Raw genomic sequence first — 25,092 nt, forward strand, 5'->3', positions numbered from 1 at the left:
AGCCAGGCATTAGAAGGCACACTGAGAAGGGTCTCTTCTGAAGGGCCTTCCTCTCCTATTGTTATTATTAAAGTGAAGAGAGAATGATCGGCTTACTACTCACTGAAGACATCAGGAGATATTCCTGGTGACATAATGGACATCATCTTGGCTGTGGTTCTTTGACTAGAACCACAAATAAATTTTAGGCTTTGCAGCTAATCTGAAAACTAAAAATTTGACTTTGTTTACTGATCCACTGAAATTTTCTGTTTCTGCTTCCATTACATCAGCCCAGCAGGCAAGGAGGAAAACAACTGTCCAGCATAAAAATTTTACCAAAAATTTATTAACACATAGTCATATTCTTGGGATATATGAATCCTTAAAACACTGCCTCACACTAAAGACACTGAAAGTGCTCATGTACTTGGCCCTCCGTCTAGTTCCATGGAACCAGGTTGCTGTGCCTCATCAGGTCCACATCCCCGTGTGGGAACGGGTTCCCCTCAGTCCGACGCAGGCGGTGACGCTCAGTGCCTCTGGAAGGGCAGGAGCTCCTTCCGATTAAACCAAACGGAGACAGACTTGGCATCCGCTGATCCAAGGAGATGCAGGCTTTCTTTTTCAACGTCACTCATTCCACTTCTCTCCAGGAAGGGCTGGGATAGCTTCAGGATGAGCATAAAGATTCCCACTGCCGGAATATTCGGAATACTTTCCTTGATTTCTCAGACAGACTCTATGGGTAGAAAAGCTCATTATTAGAGACTAAACTTTTTTCACAGAGATGAAGGATACATAACAGCATTAGGCTTGGTCTGTACATTTCTCCAACAATGATCTAGATATAGCCAAGACTGAGTAAAGCAAGTTAACTTTATATAGTGCTATACATAATATGTACCTAAAGCCAGAATAAAAGTCAAGAAGCTTGTGTTCTATTGTTAAATTCTTGCTATCACACTCTAAGTTTCTAAAATACGGCTCATGTTTTCTCTCCAAATATCTGTATTTGTCCTAATCTTTCTATGTGAGGATGACACTTCTGACCCACCAGAGCGCAGCACACATTTTTCTCTGGTTTCTTATCTGTGATGCTGAATTGGTCCTAGTTCATTATTTCTTGTGAACAAGGACTCACATTTACGTGATGCCCAGCTGGAGTTAATGATATAATCCAAGGCCAAGGAATAAAACAAAGGTAAATGACCATTAAGAGTTTAAACTATAACCTTGGTCTTCTCAGCTTCATGTTTTAGCCAGCAGAGCTAAGAATAGGAAGAGTCTCATTGCCACTTGATCCTGCCTATGAAGTGATCTGAGATTCTGAGAAATGGTGTTACAGGGAGACAAAACAATTCCCTAAAAGATAAAAAAGTTCTCAGTGATTTCGAGCACTTGGTTCTCTCTGCCTTTGAGTCACAAGCAGTGAGAGCACAAACAATATCTAACAAGATAATCCATAAAGTCACTCCGATATCTGACGTAATGACACTCTCACTGTTTTCTTATCTCTTTGTGCATGAGTGTCTCAATAAAAGAAAGTCGCAGGAGGGAAAAGTTTGAGCTCTTACTAGAGACTGAGAGCAATTTAGTTAATAAAGTGACAAAGTTGAAACAAGCAAGTTGAAGAACAGTGTAAACTTTTTTCCAACATCAAGATCCCTTACCACAGCCTCATTAAGCTTTGTACTTCCCAGCCACAGCAGCTGTGGGGAGGTTAAAAGACAAGCTGCCAAAAAGGATTTCAAAAGTCCTGGAACCCAGGGCCAATTATGAGGCCAACTTTTCCCACTACCAAAAAAAAAAAAAAAAAAAAAGAAAAGAAAAGAAAAAAGGGGCCTGTGGGATCTCTTGTTAGTCTGAAGTGAGGGAGGAAGTTAATAAAAACTGGCAGTACATTATTTCATGACGCTCTAGGCAGAGAGAATTTATGTGCAAAGAGAGATCTAATCTTTCCAATCTGAGAGGTAGGTCAAATTTTTATTCTTCAGATAGCTTTATATATTTTCAAGTTTTTAAATTGGAAAAATGCAGATTTTTTTTTCCTGAAAAGACTTGGAAAAACCTTCATCTGTACATTTACTAAGGGTACAAACGTACATCCTTGGGCTTTTAGCATCACTATAGTTCCTTCCAGTGGAATCCTGTGACCCTACAGAACCAAGCCTGGAAATGCTTCTTGTAAACATCTGTCGAGTATTATTTTACTTTGTCTTTGGAGGGAACAGAGGTCAGAAATTATCATATTTATACCAGGCAGGCTACAAGGCAACTTAGGGAATGAGCCAGCAAAGAGGAGAACCCAGTTGTCATGGTTCCTTAATGCCCACCTCTTATCACTTCCAGCCTTTGCACAGAGCAAACACCTGCCCTGTTTTCTCAGCTGTCATGACGGACTGGCGCTTCCCGTCTTTGTGACTGGCAGCAGTCATGACTGCGACGGCTAGCTGAGGTTCAGTGCACATGTCTGGGGCCGTGTTTCAGGGCAAAGTAACCAAAGTAACCTGCCCGCTGTGAGGAATGAAACGGCAGTCTTGGCGCCAGAGCACCGTGCTCCAGGCAGCTAAGTTAACGGGCCAGGATCCAAATGCCAGTGACAGCAACGGATGGAAAAAGCAGCTGTTCCGCCACATGAGGCTGGAGCAGCTGCCTAGTCATCTATTTCTATTTCTCTACTCCTCCTCCTTTTGAGACATTTTAGTTGAGAAGACAAAAAGAATTTCTCAGAACCTGCTAGAATGCCATATTCTAAAGTGCAGAAAGATCGAACCAGTTCCACGCCTATTCTCCAGGATGAAGCCAGACGGAGTCTAACTGGACTTACGAAAGCTGAGCGCAGGCAGGGTGCTAATTATAGGACTAGCTCTGCTCCTCAACCCATAAACGGCGAGTGCCTCACACACTCCAGACAACGGCTCATCTCACCAGGGCATCTGTTTCAGTTGGCTGGTTAGACTGCTTATGGGCCAGGAGGATGTTCAGCACTGCCTTCCAGCCTGGCTCTGCCAGGGCGCTGGCACTGTCCTCAGTTCCACCATTCTCCCTGGTTTCCTTGCCAGGTGTGATCTTCACCCAAGGGCACCAGTCTCTATGCTGAGAGGTGGGATCAAAGAAGCTTCGTGAAGACGTGTCCTGACGGAGGACAAGGAGACAGTGTTAATGAAGGGTATTGCTACATAAATTCAGAGGCACTATTAGTGTCTGGTCTGTTCCTCTACCTCACTGCTGTCCTACCCTGACATATTTATTACCTCTCCAGAATCCATCCCAAAGAAACAAATGACAAAATCCTTCGATGTTTTCCCTTTGGTCCCCCATCTTTAAACTTATTCACATGGTTAGCCTTCAGCTACAGGAAGAGCGCACGCCTGCTTCTCTGTGCTGTGGGTGAGGGTGTCGCATGCTCTTTGTGCTCAGTGGTTTCCCTATGTACAGGTGGACTCACCGAGCTGCTGGACGAGCAGAAGCGGGCTCGTTTGGCTCTCCGAAGAGGACTGGATGGCACTTCCAGGCCAGAGGTGTCTCCTGTTCCCATGCTCCGGGTCACTGGGCGGGTCCTGGTGGTGGGACTAGCGGCCTCTGGCTCAGGGCGGTCAACAGGACTGGAAGAGTCCCAGCTCCGAGTTCGAGAGAAGATGGGTCCTGGGCTCCTTTCAGCCTGAGGAAGGGGAGATGATAATAGAAATACACCAATGTTCTTAGTGACTATGGTCTGGGGAAGTATTTCTAGAAGCATGTGAAAGTGCTTTAGAGTTTAAATGATAAGAATTTAGTTTCTGAGAATATTAGATTTCTATACAAAACAATGAATCTAGCTTTTCCATTGCAACTGGTAAATAAAACCACTATGTGGTATCAGTGTGGTTAGAACTGACTCCTAAGTGAACTCCCAACTTTTCCACCAACAACATTTTTGGCAAGAATGCTGTTTTTATTTTTTAAATTTTATTTATTGATTTGAGAGAGGGGAAAGGAGAGAAGGAAAGCAGGGGGAAGGGAGAGAGATAGAGAGTGGAAGAGAGAGAGAGAGAGAGAGAGAGAGAGAGAGAGAGAGAGAGAGACCCTGATTTGTTGTTTCATTTATTTATGCATTCACTGGTTCATTTTTGCATATGCCCTAACTGGAGATTGAACCTGTAACCTTGGTGTATCAGGGCGAGGCTCTAACCAACTGAGCTATCTGGCCAGGGACAAGAATGCTGTTTTTAAAAAGTTCACCTCAAACAAGCCCATCAAGTCTATACCTGCTCTGAACTTGGGGAAGACGAGGCATCCTGGCTCCGAGTCATCATCCTCCGAGGAGACTCGGGCACCAAGAGGAAGCGCTCCGGCCGCCCCTCAGGGCCAGGGATGGGGGAGCTGGTGAGGACAAAGGATGTGTCCAGGTCGATCACAGATGACTCAATCTGCTGGAAGCCCCAGAGCCCCACTTTCCTCATACAGTGTGAACACGTTATCAGGGAGAGCTGCATGGGTTCCAAGGAAGAACTAGGTAGGAACAGAAAAGAGAGTTTTCTCAAAGGGTAATATTTCCAAGGAACTAGGTGTAATAATTTGCAAGTATGCTTTATCTCATCCAACAAATCTCTGCAACAGTCCAGTGACTGGGGACACGTCTTCTCCAGGGCGCCAGTCCTCTATCTCAGGACCCCCACGGTCATCATCTGCCATTTATTTCCTATGAAAATACCTAGTCTTGGTGTGCTCTTCTATGGCAAGACTTTTAAAAGTTATGTTTTATAAACTTCTCTATCCCTCTTAAAACTTTTCCCTTTTAAATGAAAATTATTCCTTTATCTACCAAAGAAAGCATATTAAAATAAATCAAGCTTGGTTCTGACAGTCTTCTATCTCAGAGGGAGTCTACGCCAAGTTGAGCAGCTAGAATGGAAACACCAACATGGGGGCCTAGAAGACTCCAGCTGGTGTTTCCTTTGCTAGTTTTTATCAACTGAACTCATTTTTCTTCCCTTCTGAAAGTAGAAAGGAGCTTCATTGTTTATAGGAACACAAATTCCCAGCTGGGAAGTGACAGTGAAAGAAACAAAGTTCACGTATGTTCAAAAATTTCTGAGTTCGAATTCTGGTTAACTGTCCCCTCATGCCCCCACCTCTTCAGTTTCTCTCTGTCTCTACTTTCCTTATAGGAAATACCACGTGATCTCCAAATACTATTAGTGACTGAGGTATATGGGTGCATGATGCCCCCTGGCCAAATCTGCTGACTAACCTACATGCTACCCAGCCACACACAGAGAGAATACAGGCAGTGACGTGGACTTGGATATCTGAGCCTAATTTGGTGGCAGTTTTCCTCTCATCAGTTCCGTGGTCAAGTTCATCTTCAAGTAGGTGCAGGAGAAGACTGATCTTGTCTTCTGTAAAGCACTACAAAGGAATCAAAAAAAAGCTTCAAGTTTTAGTCACCGTGAAAAGAAAATTATACATATAATACACCTAGATAATTCAAGGCAGAAATCATGACAGAAATGACAAACACAGACAGTTCTCCTCATTGGAGAAGCTGTCCTGGGACGGCGCCAGGTGACGGCGGCACACAGGAGCTTCTGAATTGCCCCAGATCTGCTGACTGAGAAGGTGGCAGTTTTCCTGGAACCACCAAATCTTTTCATACTACCAATTTGTTTTCAGTTTACCAACTGCACATTTTCTCTGAAACCTGTAAACTTCAAACCCAAATAATGAAAAAAGGTCACTGTTTATATCTTGGCCTGACAATGGATTTACTTTTTGACAGAACAACAGACCTTGCCACAGTTTTTAAAGAACGATGACAGGGTGGAAAAAAATTGCCGTGGGCCCTGGCTGGGTGGCTCAGTTGATTGGGGTATCGTCCCATACACCAAAAGGTTGCAGGTTCGAATCCCAGTCAGGGCACATATATAGGTTGTGGATTTGATCCCTGGTCGGGGCACATGCGGGAGGCAACCAACTGATATTTCTCTCTCACATCAATTTCTCTCTCTCCCTTCCTCTCTCTCAAAATCAATTTTTAAAAAAATCCATATCCTCGGATGAGGATTAAAAAAAATTACCTTGGCTAGGGACAGGGTGAAATTTGTAATAGGCATCAGAGGTTTGATGCTAAAATCCGTAACTACCTCTCATTGTGAAGAAGCAAAATAATAGCTTCTAGTTCCTACAATGAAGCTTGTTTTCAAAGTACTTACCAGTGAGGAAATGAGACAGTACACATTCAAAGTACAGACGGGCCAGAACATTTCAAGATTTCTATTCACAAGAGAGGAGGGAGTTTATAACTTCTCCTCTAGCACTTTCTTTGGGAAATGATAGTAAATAAACCGTATGAAATAACATTTCAGTATCTTCTGTTAAACAGTTTAAGTAACAAATCAGGATAAAATTGAATTTATGCCACTTAAAGAATCATATTTAAAAGTTTAAATGGAACCCATTTACTTAAACACTCAATAGTCACGTTTCTTTTTTAAAAAAATATTTTTTAATTGATTTTAGAGAGAGGAAGGGAGGACAGAGAGATAGAAACATTTGTGAAAGAGAAAGAGTAACCGGCTGCCCGTGGCACGCCCACACTGGGAACTGAGCCCACAACCCGTACATGTGCCCTGACCAGGAATCAAACCTGTGACCTCTTGGTTCATGGGTTGACAACCACTGAGCAACACCGGCCAGGCTCAACAGCCACCTTTCTGACGAAAACTGAAAAAGGACAATTGAGTCACAAGCCAGGTGTTCTCTTCAGAGCAATCTGCGTCCTCTTGTCATTAAAAGAAATGCTTCATATATGCATGCTGGTGGCTACTGAGGCCACGGAAGGCTAGTCAAGAAAAGCTCACCATAGTTTTCAAGTCCTCTGGCTTCAGGGAAGGAAGCTGAAGGTCCAAGTGACAAAGGCTTTGAAACCGATCTAGGAATTCACTAATAAGAACAGCAGGCTCATCCAGTGGCAACATCCCAAATCGATCTGCGGAAAAAGTAAATTGGAGGATTATATTGGTGCAAATTGTAAAAGAAAAAAAAAGTATAACACTGTGAGGAGCCCCAGCTGGGTGGCTCAGATGGTTAGAGCATCGACTTGTAAACCAAAAAAATTGTGGGTTCGATTCCCAGTTGGGGCACATATCTAGGTTGCAAATTCGATTCCTGGTCAGGGTGGGTACAAGAGGCAACTGATCCATGTTTCTCTCACGCCCTCTCTCCTTTCCTCTCTCTTAAATCAATAAAAACATATCCTTGGGTGAGGATTAAAAATAAACAGACAAAAAACCACATGGGATATGTAACACTGATATTTTATGATATTAACAATTATTGATTTTTTAAAAAATATGTCTTTATTGATTTTAGAAAGAGGGGGAGAAACATCTGGCTGCCTCCCGCACACCCCCTACTGGGACTGAGCCCATAACCCTGACCAGGAATCGAACCAATGACCTTTTGGTGCACAGGAAGACGCTCAACCATCTGAGCCACACCGGCCAGGGCTACTGATTTTTTTTTTTTTATGGGGTGGTGACGATACTTCTGTGATTATGTTTAAAAAGTAGAGTCTCAGGAAAGGTTTCTCAGAAGCAGTCAAGTCTAACCTGAATTCGAAAGACCAACAATAGTGTGGTAAAGCAACGGCTCAAGAATGGCACATTTGGGGAATTCTAAGTAGTTTCACAGTGTTGGAACACAGTATGCCTATGGGAGAGTAGCAGGAGATAAAGTTCATGTAGACAGTGGCCAGACCATGACTTCATTAATGTATGTGATGAGAAATTACTGAATCCCTGGCCTGGTAACTCAGCTGGTTAGAGCATTGGTCTAACACGCCAAGGTTGCAGGTTCGATCCCCAGTCAGGGCACATACAAGAATCAACCAATGAATGCATAAATAAGTGGTCAAACAAATCAATGTTTCTCTCTCTCTAAAATCAAGAAAAATTAAAAAAATAAATTACTGAAAGATTTTTTAAAAGAAGAAAGTGATGTTACAGATAACACGCATTAGTTTGGAGTAGAGATTGTAAGGCGTCTTTGGGTGCAAAGAAATAAGCTTAGCAGACATCAAAGTGATATAAAGTAATAATTCCTGTAAGATACCAGTGGCATAAGGACAAAGGAAAGAGAATCAGTATTTTAAAACTCTAAATGATGAAACCTCATTAAAAAAATAATTGAAAACCTCATTATTGTGGGTATAATAAATTGGGAAAATGAACATAAACTCATGATGTTAAGTAGAATTCCTGTAGCGACAGTTTCATGAGTGTACAAACTTGTCAAAACTTATTAAATTGTATACCTAAATATGGGCAGTTTTATGTCAATTATACCACAACATGCTGTTTTAAAAAAAATATTTTTCAGTTTTGTTATTAAAAGGGGCCCCAAAATAGTAACGGTAGCATTTTTGTCCACCAGTTGGTCTATCAATAGCAACCAAATTTTGGTCTCTAATATTATTAAATTATTTAAAGTTGTTGCAAGTAACCAAATATGTCAAAACACATGACATCACTTTAAAATGATGCATCATTTTACTAGAAAAGTCAGGTTATAAAAAACTAAAACAAAGGAAAAAGTATGGACTTTAAAAAACTAAGTGAGGTTTAAAAATAAAAAGGATGTCCAGCTGGTGTGGCTCAGTGGTTGAGCATCAACCTATAAACCAGGAGGTCAAGGGTCGATTCCCGGTCAGGGCACATGCCCAGGTTGTAGGCCCAATTCCCAGTGTGGCGTGTGTAGGCAGCCAATCAATGATTCTCTCTCATCATTGAAGTTTCTCTCCTTTCCTCTCTGAAATCAATAAAAAATATATTTAAAAAAATAATAATAAAATTAAAATAAAAATGAAACTTGTTTGAGTGACCAGTGGCTTAGGTTTGACGTAACTTGGGAGAAGAAACCAGGTCCCAACATCTTTCTGATCATCCTCTTCTAATTTGCAGTATGGTCTGATTGCTACAAACTTAAGAAAGGACTAATAGCCTAGCCAGTATGGCTCAGTAGTTGAGTGTCAGCCCATGAACCAGTAGGTCACAGTTCGATTCCCCATCAGAGCACATGCCTGAGTTGCGGGTTGGATCCCCAGTAGGGGGGCATGCAAGGAGGCAGTCTATCGATGTTTCTCTATCATCAATGTTTCTCTCTCTCTATCCTTTCCCTTCCTCTCTAAAATCAATAAAACTATATTTAGAAAAAAAGAACATATTAATAAAAACTTACTAAGGTGAAAGAGAAAAAATAAAATCCATCATGCAAATGTTTTAACATAAGTTTAAATATACCTTTTATAATTAACATACGTGAATATTTGTCTACTTTTAGTGTTTAATATGTTCAAAACAATCAGCCCTAGTAAATTAGTGATTGTGATTTAAAAATTTTAAAGGGATTTAATTTAGTTTGTAATTGTTGTTAAGTGTTAGAAAAATATTATCTTCAAAATTGTATTTATTGAATATATTTAATACATTTAAGCATTAATGTATAAATACTTGTGGGTATTCCTTTCTCCACTCAAGTCTCTTGAATGTTAAAGAACCAAACCCAGGTATAGTATAATTGGAAAGTCCTGTTTGAGATCTACTTAAGAGAGAGAATGGCCCTGGCTGGTTTGGCTCAGTGGCTAGAGCATCAGTCTGCGGAATGAAGGGTCCTGGGTTCGATTCCAGTCAGGGGCACATGCCTGGGTTGCGGACTTGATTCCCAGTGAGGGGCGTGCAGGAGGCAGCCTATCGATGAGTCTCTCTCATCATTGATGTTTCTATCTCTCTCTCCTTCTCCAATCCTCTCTGAAATCAATAAAATTATATCTAAAAAAAAAGAGGGAGAATGGATTGGACCAGGAGAGGTGATGGTAATGGGGAAGACATCTAAGATGACTTCCAGGGTTCTGGCTAAAACAACTGGAGGAGATTAGTGTCATTTACCTCATGGAGAAAACATAAGAGAACCAAGTATTAAGTATCAGATGAAGAATTTAGGTTTGTTTATGTTGAGTTCTAGGTACCTGCAAAATATTAAGTAGAAATGTTTAGAAAGATACAAGTCAAGCTCAGAAGAGGGGTCTGGATAGGAGTTAGAGGTTTGTAAGTAAGTGGTAGCTGAAGTTATGAACAGGATCAAGAAAGAAGTGAATAGCGATAAGAGTTGGGATTCACCAACAGAACTCCAGGCAGACCCTTAAAAACTTGGCCTGGGCACACTGGCCCCAGATGAATTCATCCTCATAGGACTGAGTTTGTTGTACTACACAATGAAATAACCAGGCCAACAGCAGGAAATCCTTCTTACACAGTCATCTTCCATTTTCTTCAGTGAGGCACTTGAAGCTTTTATCTTTCAAGAGCCTTTCCCCAAATCACACTAACTGGGAAACTTACTTACAATTTACTCCAATAACATTCTCTTTCCATGTACCATATTTCATAAAGATAATATTAAAATAAATTCATGCCTATATTATATCAATTTCCAAGGGGCTAAAATTATTTTAGATATTTAACACCATAACCATCTGTGCTCCTAAATCTACTGTAGGCAAAATGGATGTTTAGAGACCAAAGCCAGCTGGGAGAAACCTACACTATCCACTTGGTGTGCCTCAGTGACTTCCTTCTGTTAACCTTCCTCACGTGATGAGGTAGTCAGACAGCCTGAGGGATTTCCCATGTGTATAGTATCATCTATTAATTTCAGAGGCATCTTCTAAGACTGTCTTCTCCATAACTTAAAACTAAAAATTTGGATCTCAGAATTTCAATTTATTTAAATTTAATTTTTCAATTACAGTTAATATTCCATATTATTTTGTATTAGTTTCAGGTGTACAGCATATGGTTAAACAATCATATACTTTACAAAGTGTTGTCATTTTCATTTTAAAATATTATTTCTTAGTAATTTATTTCCTATCACCTCTCCATTTATCAGTAGATGGCACCCTAGTCACCTTCTATATATATTTTTTTCTTTGTGGTCACTCGTGGAATATTCCTAGTCATCAGTAACCCTGAAATGAGCCTCAGCTATCCTACTAAAATTAAAAAATATATCTACATTTCACTGATTTCTGGTCAAGGATGAAATATATGGGTTACCATTGGTCCAAAGAGTTTTGTACCCAGAGGGCTCTGCAGCTAAGTCTGGTTATATAACCAGCAAAATACATATATGTAAAAAAAAATTACACTTGAGATCTCATTTTGGGCTCTCTTGTTCTACAGTGTTTTGCACCCATATCAGTGGTCCCTGATTCAGGAGTGTATCCTACCATGGCCCTTATACAGCGAGAACAGGTGCTTGCACCTGGCTGGTCCAGACCACTGTGGGGACAGTCTTTGGCTGTGACGACATTCTTCCTTCAATGCTGCTGTTAGATTGTGCCATTTTACTGTAATAAACTGTAGATTTGCAATCAGTCTTATTTCAGGTTCTGTGAGTCTTCCTTAGCAACCAAACTGCCATCATTAGGGCTGTTAGTGCACCAAAGGAAGCCAAGGCAGAACACGGGGCCCCTTGTTACCACAGGAAGGGCAGAGGGTTTGAAAGTAGATAACCCTAGTTATGGCTCCTCACTAGTTGGTTTTAAGATTCTCAGTTTCCTCACCTAAAAACTGGGTTGAACCTGGGGGGTAGTAAGATCTGGAAAGTGGGGGGTAAAGCGGGGGGTGGAATGGGATATAGCTACAATATTCTCAACAATAAAACATATCCTATATAATAAAGAGGTGATATGCAAATTGACCATCACACCTAGCACAAAGATGGCCGCCCCCATGTGGTCACAAGATGGCTGGCAGGGGAGGACAGTTGGGGGTGACCGGGCCTGCAGGGGAGGGAGGGCAGTTAGGGGCGACCAGGCCTGCAGGGGAGGGCAGTTGGGGGCAACCGGGCCTGCAGGGGAGAGCAGTTGGGGGCAACCGGGCCTGCAGGGGAGGGCAGTTGGGGGTGACTGGGCCTGCAGGGGAGGGAGGGTAGTTGGGAGGGACCAGGCTGGCAGGGGAGGGCAGTTGGGAGCAATCGGGCTGCCAGGGGAGCAGTTAGGCGTCGATCAGGCTGGCAGGGGAGTGGTTAGGGGGTGATCAGACTAACAGGGAGAAGCGGTTAGGGGCAACCAGGCAGGCAGGTGAGCGGTTGGGAGCCAGCAGTCCTGGATTGTGAGAGGGATCCCAGATTGGAGAGGGTGCAGGCTGGGCTGAGGGACCCCACCCTCCCGTGCACGAATTTTGTGCACCGAGCCTCTAGAGTGTGTGAGTGTGTGTGTGTGTGTGTGTGTGTGTGTGTGTGTGTGTGTATAAATAAAGACTGAAGGCAGCTCCGGCCAGAGCGAAGGCCTGGGTCCCGGGTGCCAAAGGAAAACCGGTACCGGCAGCCAGGGGAAGGGAAGGCCTATAGCACGAATCTCTTCCTGCAACGGACCTCTAGTATGTGTGTGTGTGTGTGTATGTATATATAAACTGGGTTGATAATATTTATATTCCAGGGCCCCTATGAGGATTAAATGGGATAATGTATGCATGGCTAAGCCTTTGGCATGTCAAATGCACTTAATAAAGTTAAGCAGTAACATAATAAGTGAATGAATGTAAGTCAGTTCTTGATAAAGATCAAGAACTTTAATTAGATTTTCATAAATATATATACAATATTAGAAATGCAATGACCAAGAAGAGATGGTAAATGGGAAATCTTGGAAGTAAGTACCTGGAGAGGGGCTATCTGGCCAGAAACAGAACTTCTCATGGGCAGCACACAAGGCTTCCTTCAGCTCGGCACATCGTTCCTTATCTGAAGCCCACAGAGGAAACAAAGCTTTAACAACACTATAGAGATTCAAAGCCTTAAGAATATAGACTCAAACATAAAAATAACTAAGAAAATTACAAAATATATGAAATATTAGCAACTGCATCATCTTACTATTTCTACAAAACAAGTTTTAAATCCAGATCCTAAGATCAATAACAAAGAGCGTATCATGTATCTTATAAGGCAGGCATTCCAAAGTGTGAGCCTTCACCAAGTCCTGCCTCTTTGCCTAAGCATAAATTTTGGAACCATAAAGTAAACATGCTACTGTTAGTTTCCCAGAATACATAAAAGCAAGTTCATTCTAGTTTAGTTTTTTAAAAAAGGAATGCTGAAGAAAAATAAAAGGAATGACTGACGCTCATACAGTGAAGACTAATACAAATTCACCTTGTTCTACACAGTGGTATACATTCTTTAATCAAACAAGTGGCCAGTCTTTTCTGAAAAAGTAGCAGACTCTATCTTTGAATACAGAGAGAAATGTAATTTGTATTTTATACTTACATCTGTCAAAATCAAAAGCTGGTTGTAAACTGGCACAGAGAAAAGCTTGACAGCTGGAGCACTTGAGCATATCACATTCAACTGTGACCCAGCCATATTTTGCACAGACAAGTGGAGACAGCTCAGGGGGCTTACCTGCCCATTTCAAAGAGTATTCATGTTAAGAAAAACAACACTCCAAGTACATTAAATTGAGTAAGTCAGAAATTAAACCTTTCACTTATTCTTTATGTATACAGAAATAAATATATTAAACTGAGGGAAAACGCAGTAAAAAAGTGTTAAAACAATTTTTATTTAAAAATATTTTATTTATTCATTTGAGAGAGACAGAGAGGGAGGGAGGGGAAGGGAGAAGGACAAGGAGAGGGAGAGAGAGAGAGATATCAATTTATTGTTCCACTTATTTATGTATTTATTGGTTGATTCTTATACTAGAATGTGCCCTGACTGGGGATCCAACCTGTAACCTTGGTGTATTGTATTAAGATGATACTATAAGCAACTGAGCTTCAAGGCCAGGGTTTAAACTTCACTCAAGGATATGTTAATTGATTTTAGAGAGGAAGGGAGAGAAACATTGATGTGAGAGAGAAACTGACTGGTTGCCTCTCGTACACACCCCAACCGGGGACTGAACCTGCAACCTTGGTATTTGCCCTAACCAGGAATCAAACCCTCGACCTTCCAGTGTACAGGATAATGCTCCAACCGAGCTGCACAGGTCAGGGCTTAAAACTATTTTTAACCCTGGCTGCTGTTTCTCTGTGGTTAAAGCATTGATTTTCATACCAGAGTTCCAGGTTCGATCCCTGGCTCCAGTTAGGGTGTGTTTGGGAAACAACCAATCGATGTGTCTCTTTCATATCAATGTTTCTCTCTCCCCCTCCCTCCCTCCCTCCCTTCCACTGTCTCTCTCAAAAAAAAAATCAATAGAAAAAATATCTTTGAGTGAGGATTAACAAAAACAACTATTTTTAAAGAACAGACACATACAGGTCATTTAAGTAATAAGCAGAGAAAAAAGTTATTAACTTTTTCTCTAGGAAGCCCTATGTATTTCATTTGTTTAAAATGTCTATTTTAGCCCTGGCTGGTGTGTCTCAGTGGATAGAGCGTCGGCCTGCAGACTGAAGGGTCCCAGGTTTGATTCCGGTCAAGGGCATGTACCTGGGTTGTGGGCACATCCCCAGTAGGGGGCGTCCAGGAGGCAGCTGATCAATGTTTCTCTCTCATTGATGTTTCTAGCTCTCTATCCCTCTCACTTCCTCTCTGTAAAAAATCAATAAAATATATTAAAAAATAAATAAATAAAATGTCTATTTTAACCCTGGCTGGTGTGTCTCAGTTGGTTGCAACGTTGTCCAGCACACTGAAGGGTTGTAGGTTTGGTTCCTGGTCAGGGTATATACATAGGTTCTAGGTTCAATCCCCAGAAAAGGCATGTACGAGAAGCAACCAATCAATGTTTCTCTCTCACACTGATGTTTCACTCTCTCTCTCTCTCTCCCTCCCTCTCTCTAAAAAATTAATAAAAATCATATCCTCGGGTGAGGATTTTAAAAATGTGCAATACTTTAAATAATAAAATGTCTATTTTAGCCTGAGCTGGTTTGGCTCAGTGGGTAGAGCACTGGCTTGCGGGCTCAAGGGTCCTGGGTTCGATTCCAGTCAAGGGCATGTACTTCAGTTGCAGGCTCCTCCCCAGCCTGGGCCCTGGTTGGGGCTTGTGCAGGAGGCAACCAATCGATGTGTTTCTCTCTCATCGATATTTCTGTCTTTCCCTCTCTCTAAAAATCAATGGAAAAATATCCTCCAGTGAGGATTAAAAAGTAAAATAAAATAAAATGTCTACTTTATTACTGGTGTGGGGTGGCATACAGAAGCCATTCACATGCACCTGCTAGGGATGAACACTAGCAAAAGCACTGGGATGTGCCTAAGCAACAAGGCGTAGTGAAAACCAAGCAAGCAGAAATACTTTTCACCACTCACCTATGCTCTCCTATTGTACCACATCCACTTTTACCTTCCAAAGAATATTCAGTAAAATTAATATTCCTCATTATTCTCCCTGCCCCCCGATTTTTTAAAATCCTCACCCGAGGACATGCTTTTTGTAAAAAATTGATCTTAGAGAGAGAGGAAGGGAGAGGAAGAGAACGGGAGAGAAGAAGAGAGTGGGAGAGAGAGATCAATGTGGGAAAGAAAAATCGATCAGTTGCCTCCTGCACATGCCCTGACCGGGGTCTGAACCCAAAACATGGCTATGTGCCCTGACCAGGAATCAAACCCTTGACTTTTGCATGTACGGGATGACGCTTCAACGAACTGAGTCATACCAGCCAGGGACCCTTTGCCCCAAATTTGATTGTTATGTACTAATGTGTGTGGCCTAGTCTATGTGTTTTCAATAGGTTGAGAGCATCAAGAACATCTATAGGTATGTGCTTGGGAAAATGTCCTGAAACACTTATTGATCTTTAATATTCAACATTCAGCTTTTTATATTTTACCTAAAGAGCTCTTTTTTCACAGCACATGGAGAAAAAGGGATAAAACATGAAAGAAGATGTAGGAAAGTTCTATATTTTTATAAGGAATATGAGAATTTGAAAACATTCCAGTATCAGCAAAAGGAGGGCCAAAGGCTAGAAAACAGAATTAAAAAATATATATATTTTATTGATTTTTTACAGAAAGGAAGGGAAAGAGATAGAGAGTTAGAAACATCGATGAGAGAGAAACATCGATCAGCTGCCTCCTGCACACTCCCCCTGGGTATGTGCCCGCAACCAAGGTACATGCCCTTGACCAGAATCGAACCTGGGACCCTTGAGTCCGCAGGCCGCCGCTCTATCCACTGAGCCAAACTGGCCAGGGCTAGAAAACAGAATTTAGACATAAATGTTAAAGGAGCTGGGATTATCCTGTATAATAAAAGGCTAATATGCAAATTGACCGAACAGCATAACGATCGGTTGCTATGACGTGCACTGACCACCAGGGGGCAGACGCTCAATGCAAGAGCTGCCCCCTGGTGGTCAGTGCGCTCTCACAGGGGGAGCGCCGCTCAGCCAGAAGCTGGCTCATGGCTGGTGAGCGCAGAGGCGGTGGCGGACATCCCCTGAGGGGTCCCGGACTGCGAGAAGGCACAGGCCAGGCTGAGGGCCCCTACCCCCACCCCAGTGCATGAATGTTGTGCACCAGGCCTCTAGTCTAGAATAAAAGTAATAGAATCACTTAACTAGCTTAAGTTAAATAAATTACCATATCCAAAGTAGTAATAAATTTATATCCAATGAGAACAAAAGAGAATAAAAGGAAATGGTTCTAAATACTTTCTTAAAATCAGACCCTAACTGAGTAGCTCAGCTGGTTAGAGCATTGTCCCAATATGTCAAGGTTGCAGGTTCAATCCCAGCTCAGGGCACATACAAGAATCAACCAAAGAATACATAAATAAGTAAAATAACAAATCTGTTTCTCTCTCAATCTCCCTCAATCTCTCTCTCTCAATCTCTTCTTCTCTCTCTCAAATCAATAAATAAAATAAAAAATACTGTATTAAAATAAAAAATTAGTCCAGGGACAACTGAAATACCCAAATACATAATGATAGTAATGGATTATAACCTATTAACTAAAAGAAATCATGAGCCCATGCTGCTACAAATAAATTATATAAATTTGATGAGGTTATTTACCTAATTTCAAAGCACTTCCTCACAAAACACTTTTTAAAAAATATGTATTTTTATTGATTTCAGAGAAGAAAGGAGAGAGAAACATCAATGATGAGAGAGAATCATTGATTGAATGCCTCCTGCATGCCCCCACTGGGGATCAAGCCTACAACCTGGGCATGTGCCCTGAACTGGAATCAAACTGTGACCTCCTGGTTCACAGGTCAACACTTAACCACTGAGTTATGCAGGCCAACCACAAAACACTTTTTAATTACTTTATAATGAAGAAGACTGACAGACCCTCCCTTTTATCAAGTATCAAAGTGATCACTGCCAGTAAAGGGATAAATCAAAATCGTGTGCCACCTGGTAGGATGCAATGAGAACACAGCACCACTTCTGTGATGCTCCTGCATTACCTGAATCTAATCACAAGGAAATAGCACACAAATATGAACTGAGATACTACAAAATAACTGGCCTGTAATCTTCAAAGTATCAAGATCATGAAATTCAAGGAAAAATTGAGAATTCTCAACTGTATCCTTTTGCTATAAAAAAAATTACTGGACCCTGGCTGGGTAGCTCAGTTGGTTAGAGTGTCGTTCCCATTCACCAAGCTTTCAGGTTTTGTTTTTGTTTTTATTTTACTATATTTTACTGATTTCAGAGAGGACGGGAGAGGGAGAGAGAGAGAAACATCAATGATGAGAGAGACTCATTGATTGGCTGCCTCCTGCACACCCCCTACTGGGGATCGAGCCCACAACTGGGGCATGTGCCCTTGACCGGAACTGAACCCAGGACCCTTCAGTCCGCAGGCCAATGCTCTATCCACTGGCCAAACGAGCTAGGGCAAGCTTTCAGGTTTGATCAAGTGGAACAACAAATCGATGTTTCTCTCTATCAAATCAATAAAGTGCAAAACAAAAAAACACATTATTGGGGCAATAGATGAAATAATTTGGGTCAGAGGGTTAGATAATAGTTGTATGAATATTTTTTGATGGCTGCATTGTGAGTATATAGGAGAAAGTTCTTATTTGTAGGAAATACTTGGGGGACAATGAGGTATCTCTTTGGCAACTTATTTTCAAGTATCTCAGAAAGAAAGTTCTTTGTAACCTGTGCAACCTTTCTGTAAGTCTACAACTATTTAAATTAAAAAAAAAAATCACTCGCTGAAACCGGTTTGGCTCAGTGGATAGAGCGTCGGCCTGCGGACTGAAAGGTCCCAGATTCGATTCCGGTCAAGGGCATGTACCTGGGTTGCGGACATATCCCCAGTGGGGGATGTGCAGGAGGCAGCTGATCGATGTTTCTAACTCTCTATCTCTCTCCCTTCCTCTCTGTGCAAAATCAATAAAATATATTAAAAAAAAAAATCACTCTAGTGAATAGAACCTGGCAAAAGTGATGGAATATCTTCTGATATTAGGTTATAAGGAGTCCAGCTTCTGTCTTGCTCTCTCTCGCTTGCTCACTCTGATGGAAGCCAGCTACCATGGAAAGGCCTATGAAGCAAGAAACATGAAGGTCTCCAGCCAACAGCTAGTATATAACTGAAGCCCTCAATCCAAAAGCTACAAGGAAATGAACCCTATCAACAACCACATTAGATGGAAAGTAGATCCTTTCCTAGCCAAGCCCTAAGATGACTGCAGGCCCCACCCTATACCTTCACTGCTATCTGTGAGGGATCTTGAATCAGAGGACTTGGCTAAGCTGTGCCTGGATTCCTGATCCACAGAAATTGTGAGATAATAAGTGTCTGTTGTCTTAAGCCACTGAGTTTTAGGGTAATTTGTTATTCAACAATAGAGAATATACAGAGGAAAATCTAGAAAATGACAAAAAGTATAGTAGTCTCAAAAAATATTAGATTTGGTTGCCAAGAGCCTTACGCTATAGTCCTGCCTCTGCCACTTGCTAGCAAGTTGACTTTTGGCAAGTCACATAACCTACCTGAACTGCTTCCTCTTCAGTAAAATGAGTATAATAATAATAATAATACCTTATTTTCATTGGTTTAAGGTAAAGATCAAATGTGACAATATATGTGAGAACACATATAAAAATGTTAATTATTGTTGCTTCTCCTCCCTGGCTCTTAGTTGTTTTTTTTTTTTGTAAAATGTTGTGGTGACCCCCAATTTCATTGTTACAAATTGAACATAATTAAAGCATAGTGATTAATCACAAAAACAATTTGTAATTATATATGTGTTTTCTGATGGTCTTAGGCAACCCCTGTGAAAGGGTCGTTCGACCCCCAAAGGGGTCCCGACCCACAGGTTGAGAACCGCTGATCTAAAATGTTCCTTTGAGAGATGACATTTTATGATACTAATTTTCCTATAAGATTTCTTACCAAGCCCAGCTGGTGTGGCTCAGGCGTCACAGTTCGATTCCTAGTCAGGGCACATGCCTAGGCTGTGGGCTCCAACCCCAGTAGTGGGCTTGCAGGAGGCAGCCTATCAATGATTCTCTCATCATGGTGTTTCTCTCTCTCCCTCTCTGATATCAATCCTATATAATAAAAGGCTAATATGCAAATCGACCAAATGGGGGAACAACTGGTCACTATGATGTGCACTGACCACCAGAGGGCAGATGCTCAACGCAGGAGCTGCCCCTTGGTGGTCAGTGCACTCCCACAGGGGGAGCGCCGCTCAGCCAGAAGCCAGGCTCACGGCTGGCGAGCACAGCAGCAGTGGCAGGAGCCTCTCCTACCTCCACAACAGCGCTAAGGATGTCAGCCATCAGTCAGACATCCCCTAAGGGCTCCCAGACTGCAAGAGGTCGCAGGTCGGGCTGAGAGACACACACCCCCACCCCGAGTGCATGATTTTTGTGCACTGGGTCTCTAGCAAAAACATATTTTTAAACATTTCTTACCAAGTTTAATTTTTTAAATATATTTTTATTGATTTCAGAGAAGAAGGGAGAGAGGGGAGAGATAGAAACACCAATGATGAGAGAGAATCACTGATCGCCTGCCTCCTGCCTACTGGGGATCGAGCCCACAACTTGGGCATGTGCCCTTGACCGGAATCAAACCCAGGACCCCCCAGACCACAGGCTGATGCTCTATCCACTGAGCCAAATCAGCTAGGGCCCAAGTTTAATTCTTAAATTTAAAACATCAGAGCAAGTAGTGTTATTCCTGGGGAGTAACAATTCCAGGAGCAGGCAGAAGTACAATTCGCAAGAACTACAAAAAGGATATAGAAAACGTTTCCACTCTGCTAAAGAAGGCTTCTTTGCTTGTAGATTCCAATGGTGGCTGTTCTGTTTGGGGTGATCCATTAACTGACTGGAATGTGGCCGATGTCTCTTTCCTAAAATAAAATGGCAGAACTATTAGTAATCCTTTCATGGCATCATAGCATCACTTTGCTTAAACATTTTGTATCTAGCTTCTCTGCACTCCACATCCTCAACCACACCGCACTGGATTTTAACCTTGCTGAAAACCATTTCAGCCGTGTAATTCCTCTGATAAGAGTTTCAGTGGTTTCACAATACAGTCAGCCCTCTGTATCCACAGGGTCCACATCTGGAGATTCATTCAACTGCAGATATAAAATATTTGGGGGGAAAATGTTATGTTTTTTGCTGACGTGAACTATGTAATTAGGCCTATGATGGTTGTGTCTACACTGAACATGTACAGACCTTTTTCTTGTCATTATTTCCTAAAGACTCGTAAACAACTACTTACATTATATTAGGCATGATAAGTAATCTAGAGATGATTTAAAGTATATGGGCGATGTGCACAGGTTATATGCAAACACTATGTCATCCTATATAATAAAAGGCTAATATGCAAATTGTCCCCTGGACCTCGCGTTCAACGAGGGGGCAGGGCCGGCCAGCCAACCACGCATGACCCCTCCCCCCCACCCGATAGGGGTGATCGGGGCCAGCTGGACCCCACTGTGCACAAATTTGTGCATTGGGCCTCTGGTTTTAAATAAAGGACTTTGGGCGCCTGGGAGTCTGGGTACCCGAAGGGGGTCTTGGATGACAGCACTTGCTAAATAGAATCCCAATCCTTCCGTCTCTTTTCCGTGTGGCCACACCCTGGTTCCAAGCAATCCCTACCTCTGCGGTGGCTAACCGTTCCCCTAGTTCACTTGTGCTCCCCAATCATATTTTGCACAACTTTAGTAAACACAAAATAAGACCCTGGGCTTCTGTGCATTATGTAATTGAACCACCTTAGACATTTAATTCGTTTAACAGTAGAAGAAAACAATCCTGGCATTCCTACCTAGACCAGGCAGTGACACCCACTCCTCCCATCAACGTACTAATTTGAAAAGTCAAACCAAAGTAAAGATCTTTAGGCAATTTCATGAAAAAAATTTCAGGGAGAAAAAAACCAGCAAAAACCATTATTTTATTTGCAGGGAAAGGTATGTCAACAGCGACCGGGGAGAGGTACTGGGCGGGAGATGTACTGGGCGGGAGAGGTACTGGCGGCACTGCTGAAGACAAAAGTCATTTTAATAGAAACAGGATTCCACCCACTATTGTAACTGAAAGGAATTTATGGTCAGAATTCTTCCCGGAGATTCAGAGAGCCTCAGGGAGGTGCGGTTCTTGGGAAAACCTGAGGACTCATAAACTTGGGAGGGGGAAAAAAATGACACTTATTTTACTAACCTCTAACTGAAATTCAGCATTCTTTCAACTACGAATGAAGGTAATAAAACCATGGCAGCATCGGCAATCCCTGCGAATTCGTGACGAATGGAAACTACAGACATTTTGTCACATTATGGTGGCTGCACGTGCTTTGAAATATCATTGATGCTGACATCACTACCTCAACACTGTGGCAGCTACCAGACCGGCCGGATGGCTAGAGAGTACCTAACGCGTTAGTAATGAAGTACGCGACTGCATCCCCTTTTTCTACGACCTTCATGACTGATTCCAACAGAATCGACTTCCTTTAGCACCCTAGGTCATTATTTACTCATTTGCTTCAGACAGGGGCAGGGAGCGGGCGGGCGGCAGGAACACACGGGCTGCCTCCCGCAGCCCCGCCGGGGAGGGAGCCCGCAACCCGGCTGTGCCCCGACCGGAACCCCACTGGCCACCTCCGGGTCATGATTCGATGCTGCCCCCCTGAACCACACCGGCCGGGCATCATCCTATGCAATTTACTTTGTACATTTAATAATAAGATGCCGAGAAGGGGTTCGTAAGCTGCAGCGGGCTGCCAAAGCTGTCTACAGCTCAAAACAGGTTAAGAAGCCCAACTGAGAGCAGTCAGGTGCACATAGCGGTCTTCTTTCTTCCTTCTCCCCCAACCCTGGCAACCCCGCACACCCCGAGGAGATTAAAGCCGATAGTGACCCCAGTCTCTTTCAGATCCCGGGACGAAGCCATCCTCGCCGCCGGAGTCGCCCACCCAGGGGATCCCCACAGGCCGGACAACCCTCTCCAATCAGCCGGAGCTGGACCAGGGTGGACTCGCGAACTCACGCTTCAGTGCCTCCTTCTTCCGGGGCAATCCCCTCATCTATCAGCTGCCGGATTTTCTGGGGAGTCCCTTCTGGGGAGCGAACAACTGCACCCCAAGTCTTTTCAATCCCCGCGGCAAACGCTGTCCCCTCGCTGGGCGCCGCCATCTTGGTCCGTTGCCGAGTTACTTCCCCGCGGCTTTGAAGGCTCGGGGACTTCCGTTCTGGGGCGGCTCAGATCCCCTCTCCAGGTACCCTTCCGCGCATGCCCACGGCACCCACCCCTCCTTGGCCGCTTTAGGGCTTGGTACACCACGGGGCGGGGGCTCGGGTGTTTAGATTGAACCTTAATTAATTGTTTCCTTTATGCAAGAGCATTTTGGGGCTGATAAAGGGGAGTTTAGAGCTCTGTCTCTCCAAGTTAAGCAGGAACAAGGGCCCAATGTAGTCTTCAAGTAATGAACTTAAATGGGCCGCCTAAATGCTAGCTTCCTACAAGCGAGGAATTGGCGACTGTCACCTGAGGATAGATAATTTAGAATCCTTCTTAGAAACCGTATGACAGGTGGGTTTAGAAGTCTGTGGCATTTGGCATTATTGAACACTTCCTCCTTTGTCCAACAAATACATTTATTGGGCGTGTCCTACTGACGCAGCCCTAGGAGCTTGCAGTGACCGTAGTGAACAAAGGAGACATAGTTCTTAGCGAACTTCGACTTCAAACAAACACGTTTTTCTGTAGTTTTGAAATTGTAAGTGCTCCAAAGAAGAAAGGTATAAAAGGAAGACCTAATTTAGTTTGCAGAGTCTCCTGAGAGTATCCGGTGCTGGAGCTAAAATGGATAAGGTAGCCTGAGCTGGTCTGCTCAGTGGATAGAGCTCAGGCCTGTGGACCACTGGTGGTCCCTGGTCCGAAAGGTTGGCCACCGCTGGACTGAAGGGTCCCAGGTTTGATTCTGGTCAAGGACACATACCCGGGTTGCAGGCTCGATCCACAGTGGGGGGCATGCAGGAGGCAGCTGATCAATGATTCTCTCTCATCATTGATGTTTCTATCTCTCTCTCCCTCTCCTTTCCTCTCTGAAATCAATAAAAAATATATTTTTAAAAAATGGATGAGATAGTGATTGGCAGGAGTTTGTCTCATATAATAAACTGAAAAAGAAGACTGTTGTGGCTGAGCAGTGGGCAGATGAAAATGGGACCTCCCCACCCCACCCCTTCAGCTAACTCCCTGTGGGCTCCTAACTTCAATTATCTTCCCACCCACCAGGACCTTTAACCTGTTGATCTAACCACCTCCCACTGTACCAAACCTCATCAGCTTATTTCTTCTCTCCTTAGGTAGCTTAAGTTTGTCAGCAAACATTATCATCACTTTGCAAAATTTGAATGTGAGCTGAGAATTAGTTAATCTTCCTATATGATAAAAGGGTAATATGCAAATTGTCCCCTCCACTGGGAGTTCTGCAGCAGTTCTGCAGGGGGTGGGCTGGCCGGAGGGAGGGACCATGGGCGGTTGGCAGGCTGGCCTCGCCCCCGATCAGGGTTGTGGGGGCCAGCCAACCTCCCACATCCCCTCTCCTGGTCTGCCCAGCCAATCAGCCCCTATCAGGCCAGGCTGGACAGACCCCACCCCTGCACGAATTCATGCACCGGGCCTCTAGTATTAAATAATTATTGTTAGTTTTGTTACATGTGATAATGGCATTGTGATTATGGTTTGTTTTTTTAAGTCCTTATTTGTAACAGATACATCTTAAGGTATTTATGAGTGAACCAGTCTGGGATTTGCTTTAAAATTCTTTTTTAATTAAAAAAAATTTTTTTAAAGAACCGGGCTGCTTTAAAATGCTTGAGGAAAAGAAAATGTCTGGCAGAATAGATGAAAGAAGATTGCAGCCCAGTTGGCTTGTCTCAATGGTTGAGCATTGACCTGTGAACCAAGAGATCATGATTTGATTCCCAGTCAGGGCACATGCCTAGGTATTGGTCTCAACCCCCCCCCCCCCCCATGTGGGGGGTGTGCAGGAGGCACCCAATCAATGATTCTCTCTCATTGATGTTTCTATCTCTCTCTCCCTCTCCCTTCCTCTCTGAAATCAATTAAAAAAAAGAAAGAAGATTGCAAAATGTTTTATTTGTTGGATTTGGGTGACAGGCTCATGAGGATTCATTATATTATTCTTTCTACTATTGAGATGTTTGACAATATCATAATAAAACGCAAAATAAGCTCAAAATAATACATTATCTTGAATACCCTCTCAAGTTCCTGGAACCTTTCTTGCTTTATAATACTTATTTGGCAAAACCTCAATCACAGTTAAGTTCACGTCTCCTGCACCCAGTCAACTGAATATGAAAGAAAAATGCACGACATGCTAATTTATTTCTATACTAGAGGCATGGTGCACGAAATTCATGCACTCGAGGCGGGGGGTCCCTCAGCCCAGCCTGTACACTCTCGCTGTCCAGGAGCCCTTGGCCCTGGGGAGCAGGCCTAAGCCATCATTCGGATATCCTTAGTGCTGCTGCGGAGGTGGGAGAGGCTCCCGCCACTGCCGTTGCCCTTGCCAGTCTTGAGCCTGGCTTCTGGCTAAGCAGTGCTCCCCCTGTGGAAGCGC

General features: G+C 42.9%; 1 protein-coding gene across 1 annotated transcript; it reads right to left on the reverse strand.

Annotated features, from left to right (window-relative positions):
• Positions 1-308: 308 nt before the first annotated feature.
• Positions 309-22,659, reverse strand: ZC3HC1 (zinc finger C3HC-type containing 1). The gene is made up of 10 exons (XM_081102231.1): positions 22,488-22,659; positions 20,215-20,326; positions 13,297-13,447; positions 12,685-12,768; positions 6,825-6,952; positions 5,216-5,373; positions 4,230-4,473; positions 3,431-3,643; positions 2,911-3,117; positions 309-721 (listed from the first exon to the last, which is right to left on the reverse strand). The coding sequence occupies exons 1-10, from the start codon at positions 22,631-22,633 to the stop codon at positions 653-655; spliced, it is 1,512 nt and encodes a 503-aa protein (XP_080958357.1). The 5' UTR covers positions 22,634-22,659; the 3' UTR covers positions 309-652.
• Between the last annotated feature and the right edge of the window lie 2,433 nt (positions 22,660-25,092).

The sequence above is a fragment of the Myotis nattereri genome, assembly GCF_964212035.1.
Source record: "Myotis nattereri genome assembly, chromosome: 11".
NCBI classification, from domain to species: Eukaryota; Metazoa; Chordata; class Mammalia; order Chiroptera; family Vespertilionidae; genus Myotis; species Myotis nattereri.

Excerpts from the sequence above, each read along its gene's own strand:
- ZC3HC1 (XM_081102231.1), bottom strand. The coding sequence starts at position 22,633 with ATGGCGGCGCCCAGCGAGGGGACAGCGTTTGCCGCGGGGATTGAAAAG. Across the intron at positions 20,327-22,487 it reads GAAGAAGGAGGCACTGAAGC|GAAAGAGACATCGGCCACAT; the intron begins GTGAGTTCGCGA and ends ATTTTATTTTAG. Across the intron at positions 4,474-5,215 it reads TGTGGCTGGGTAGCATGTAG|TTCTTCCTTGGAACCCATGC; the intron begins GTTAGTCAGCAG and ends GTTCCTACCTAG.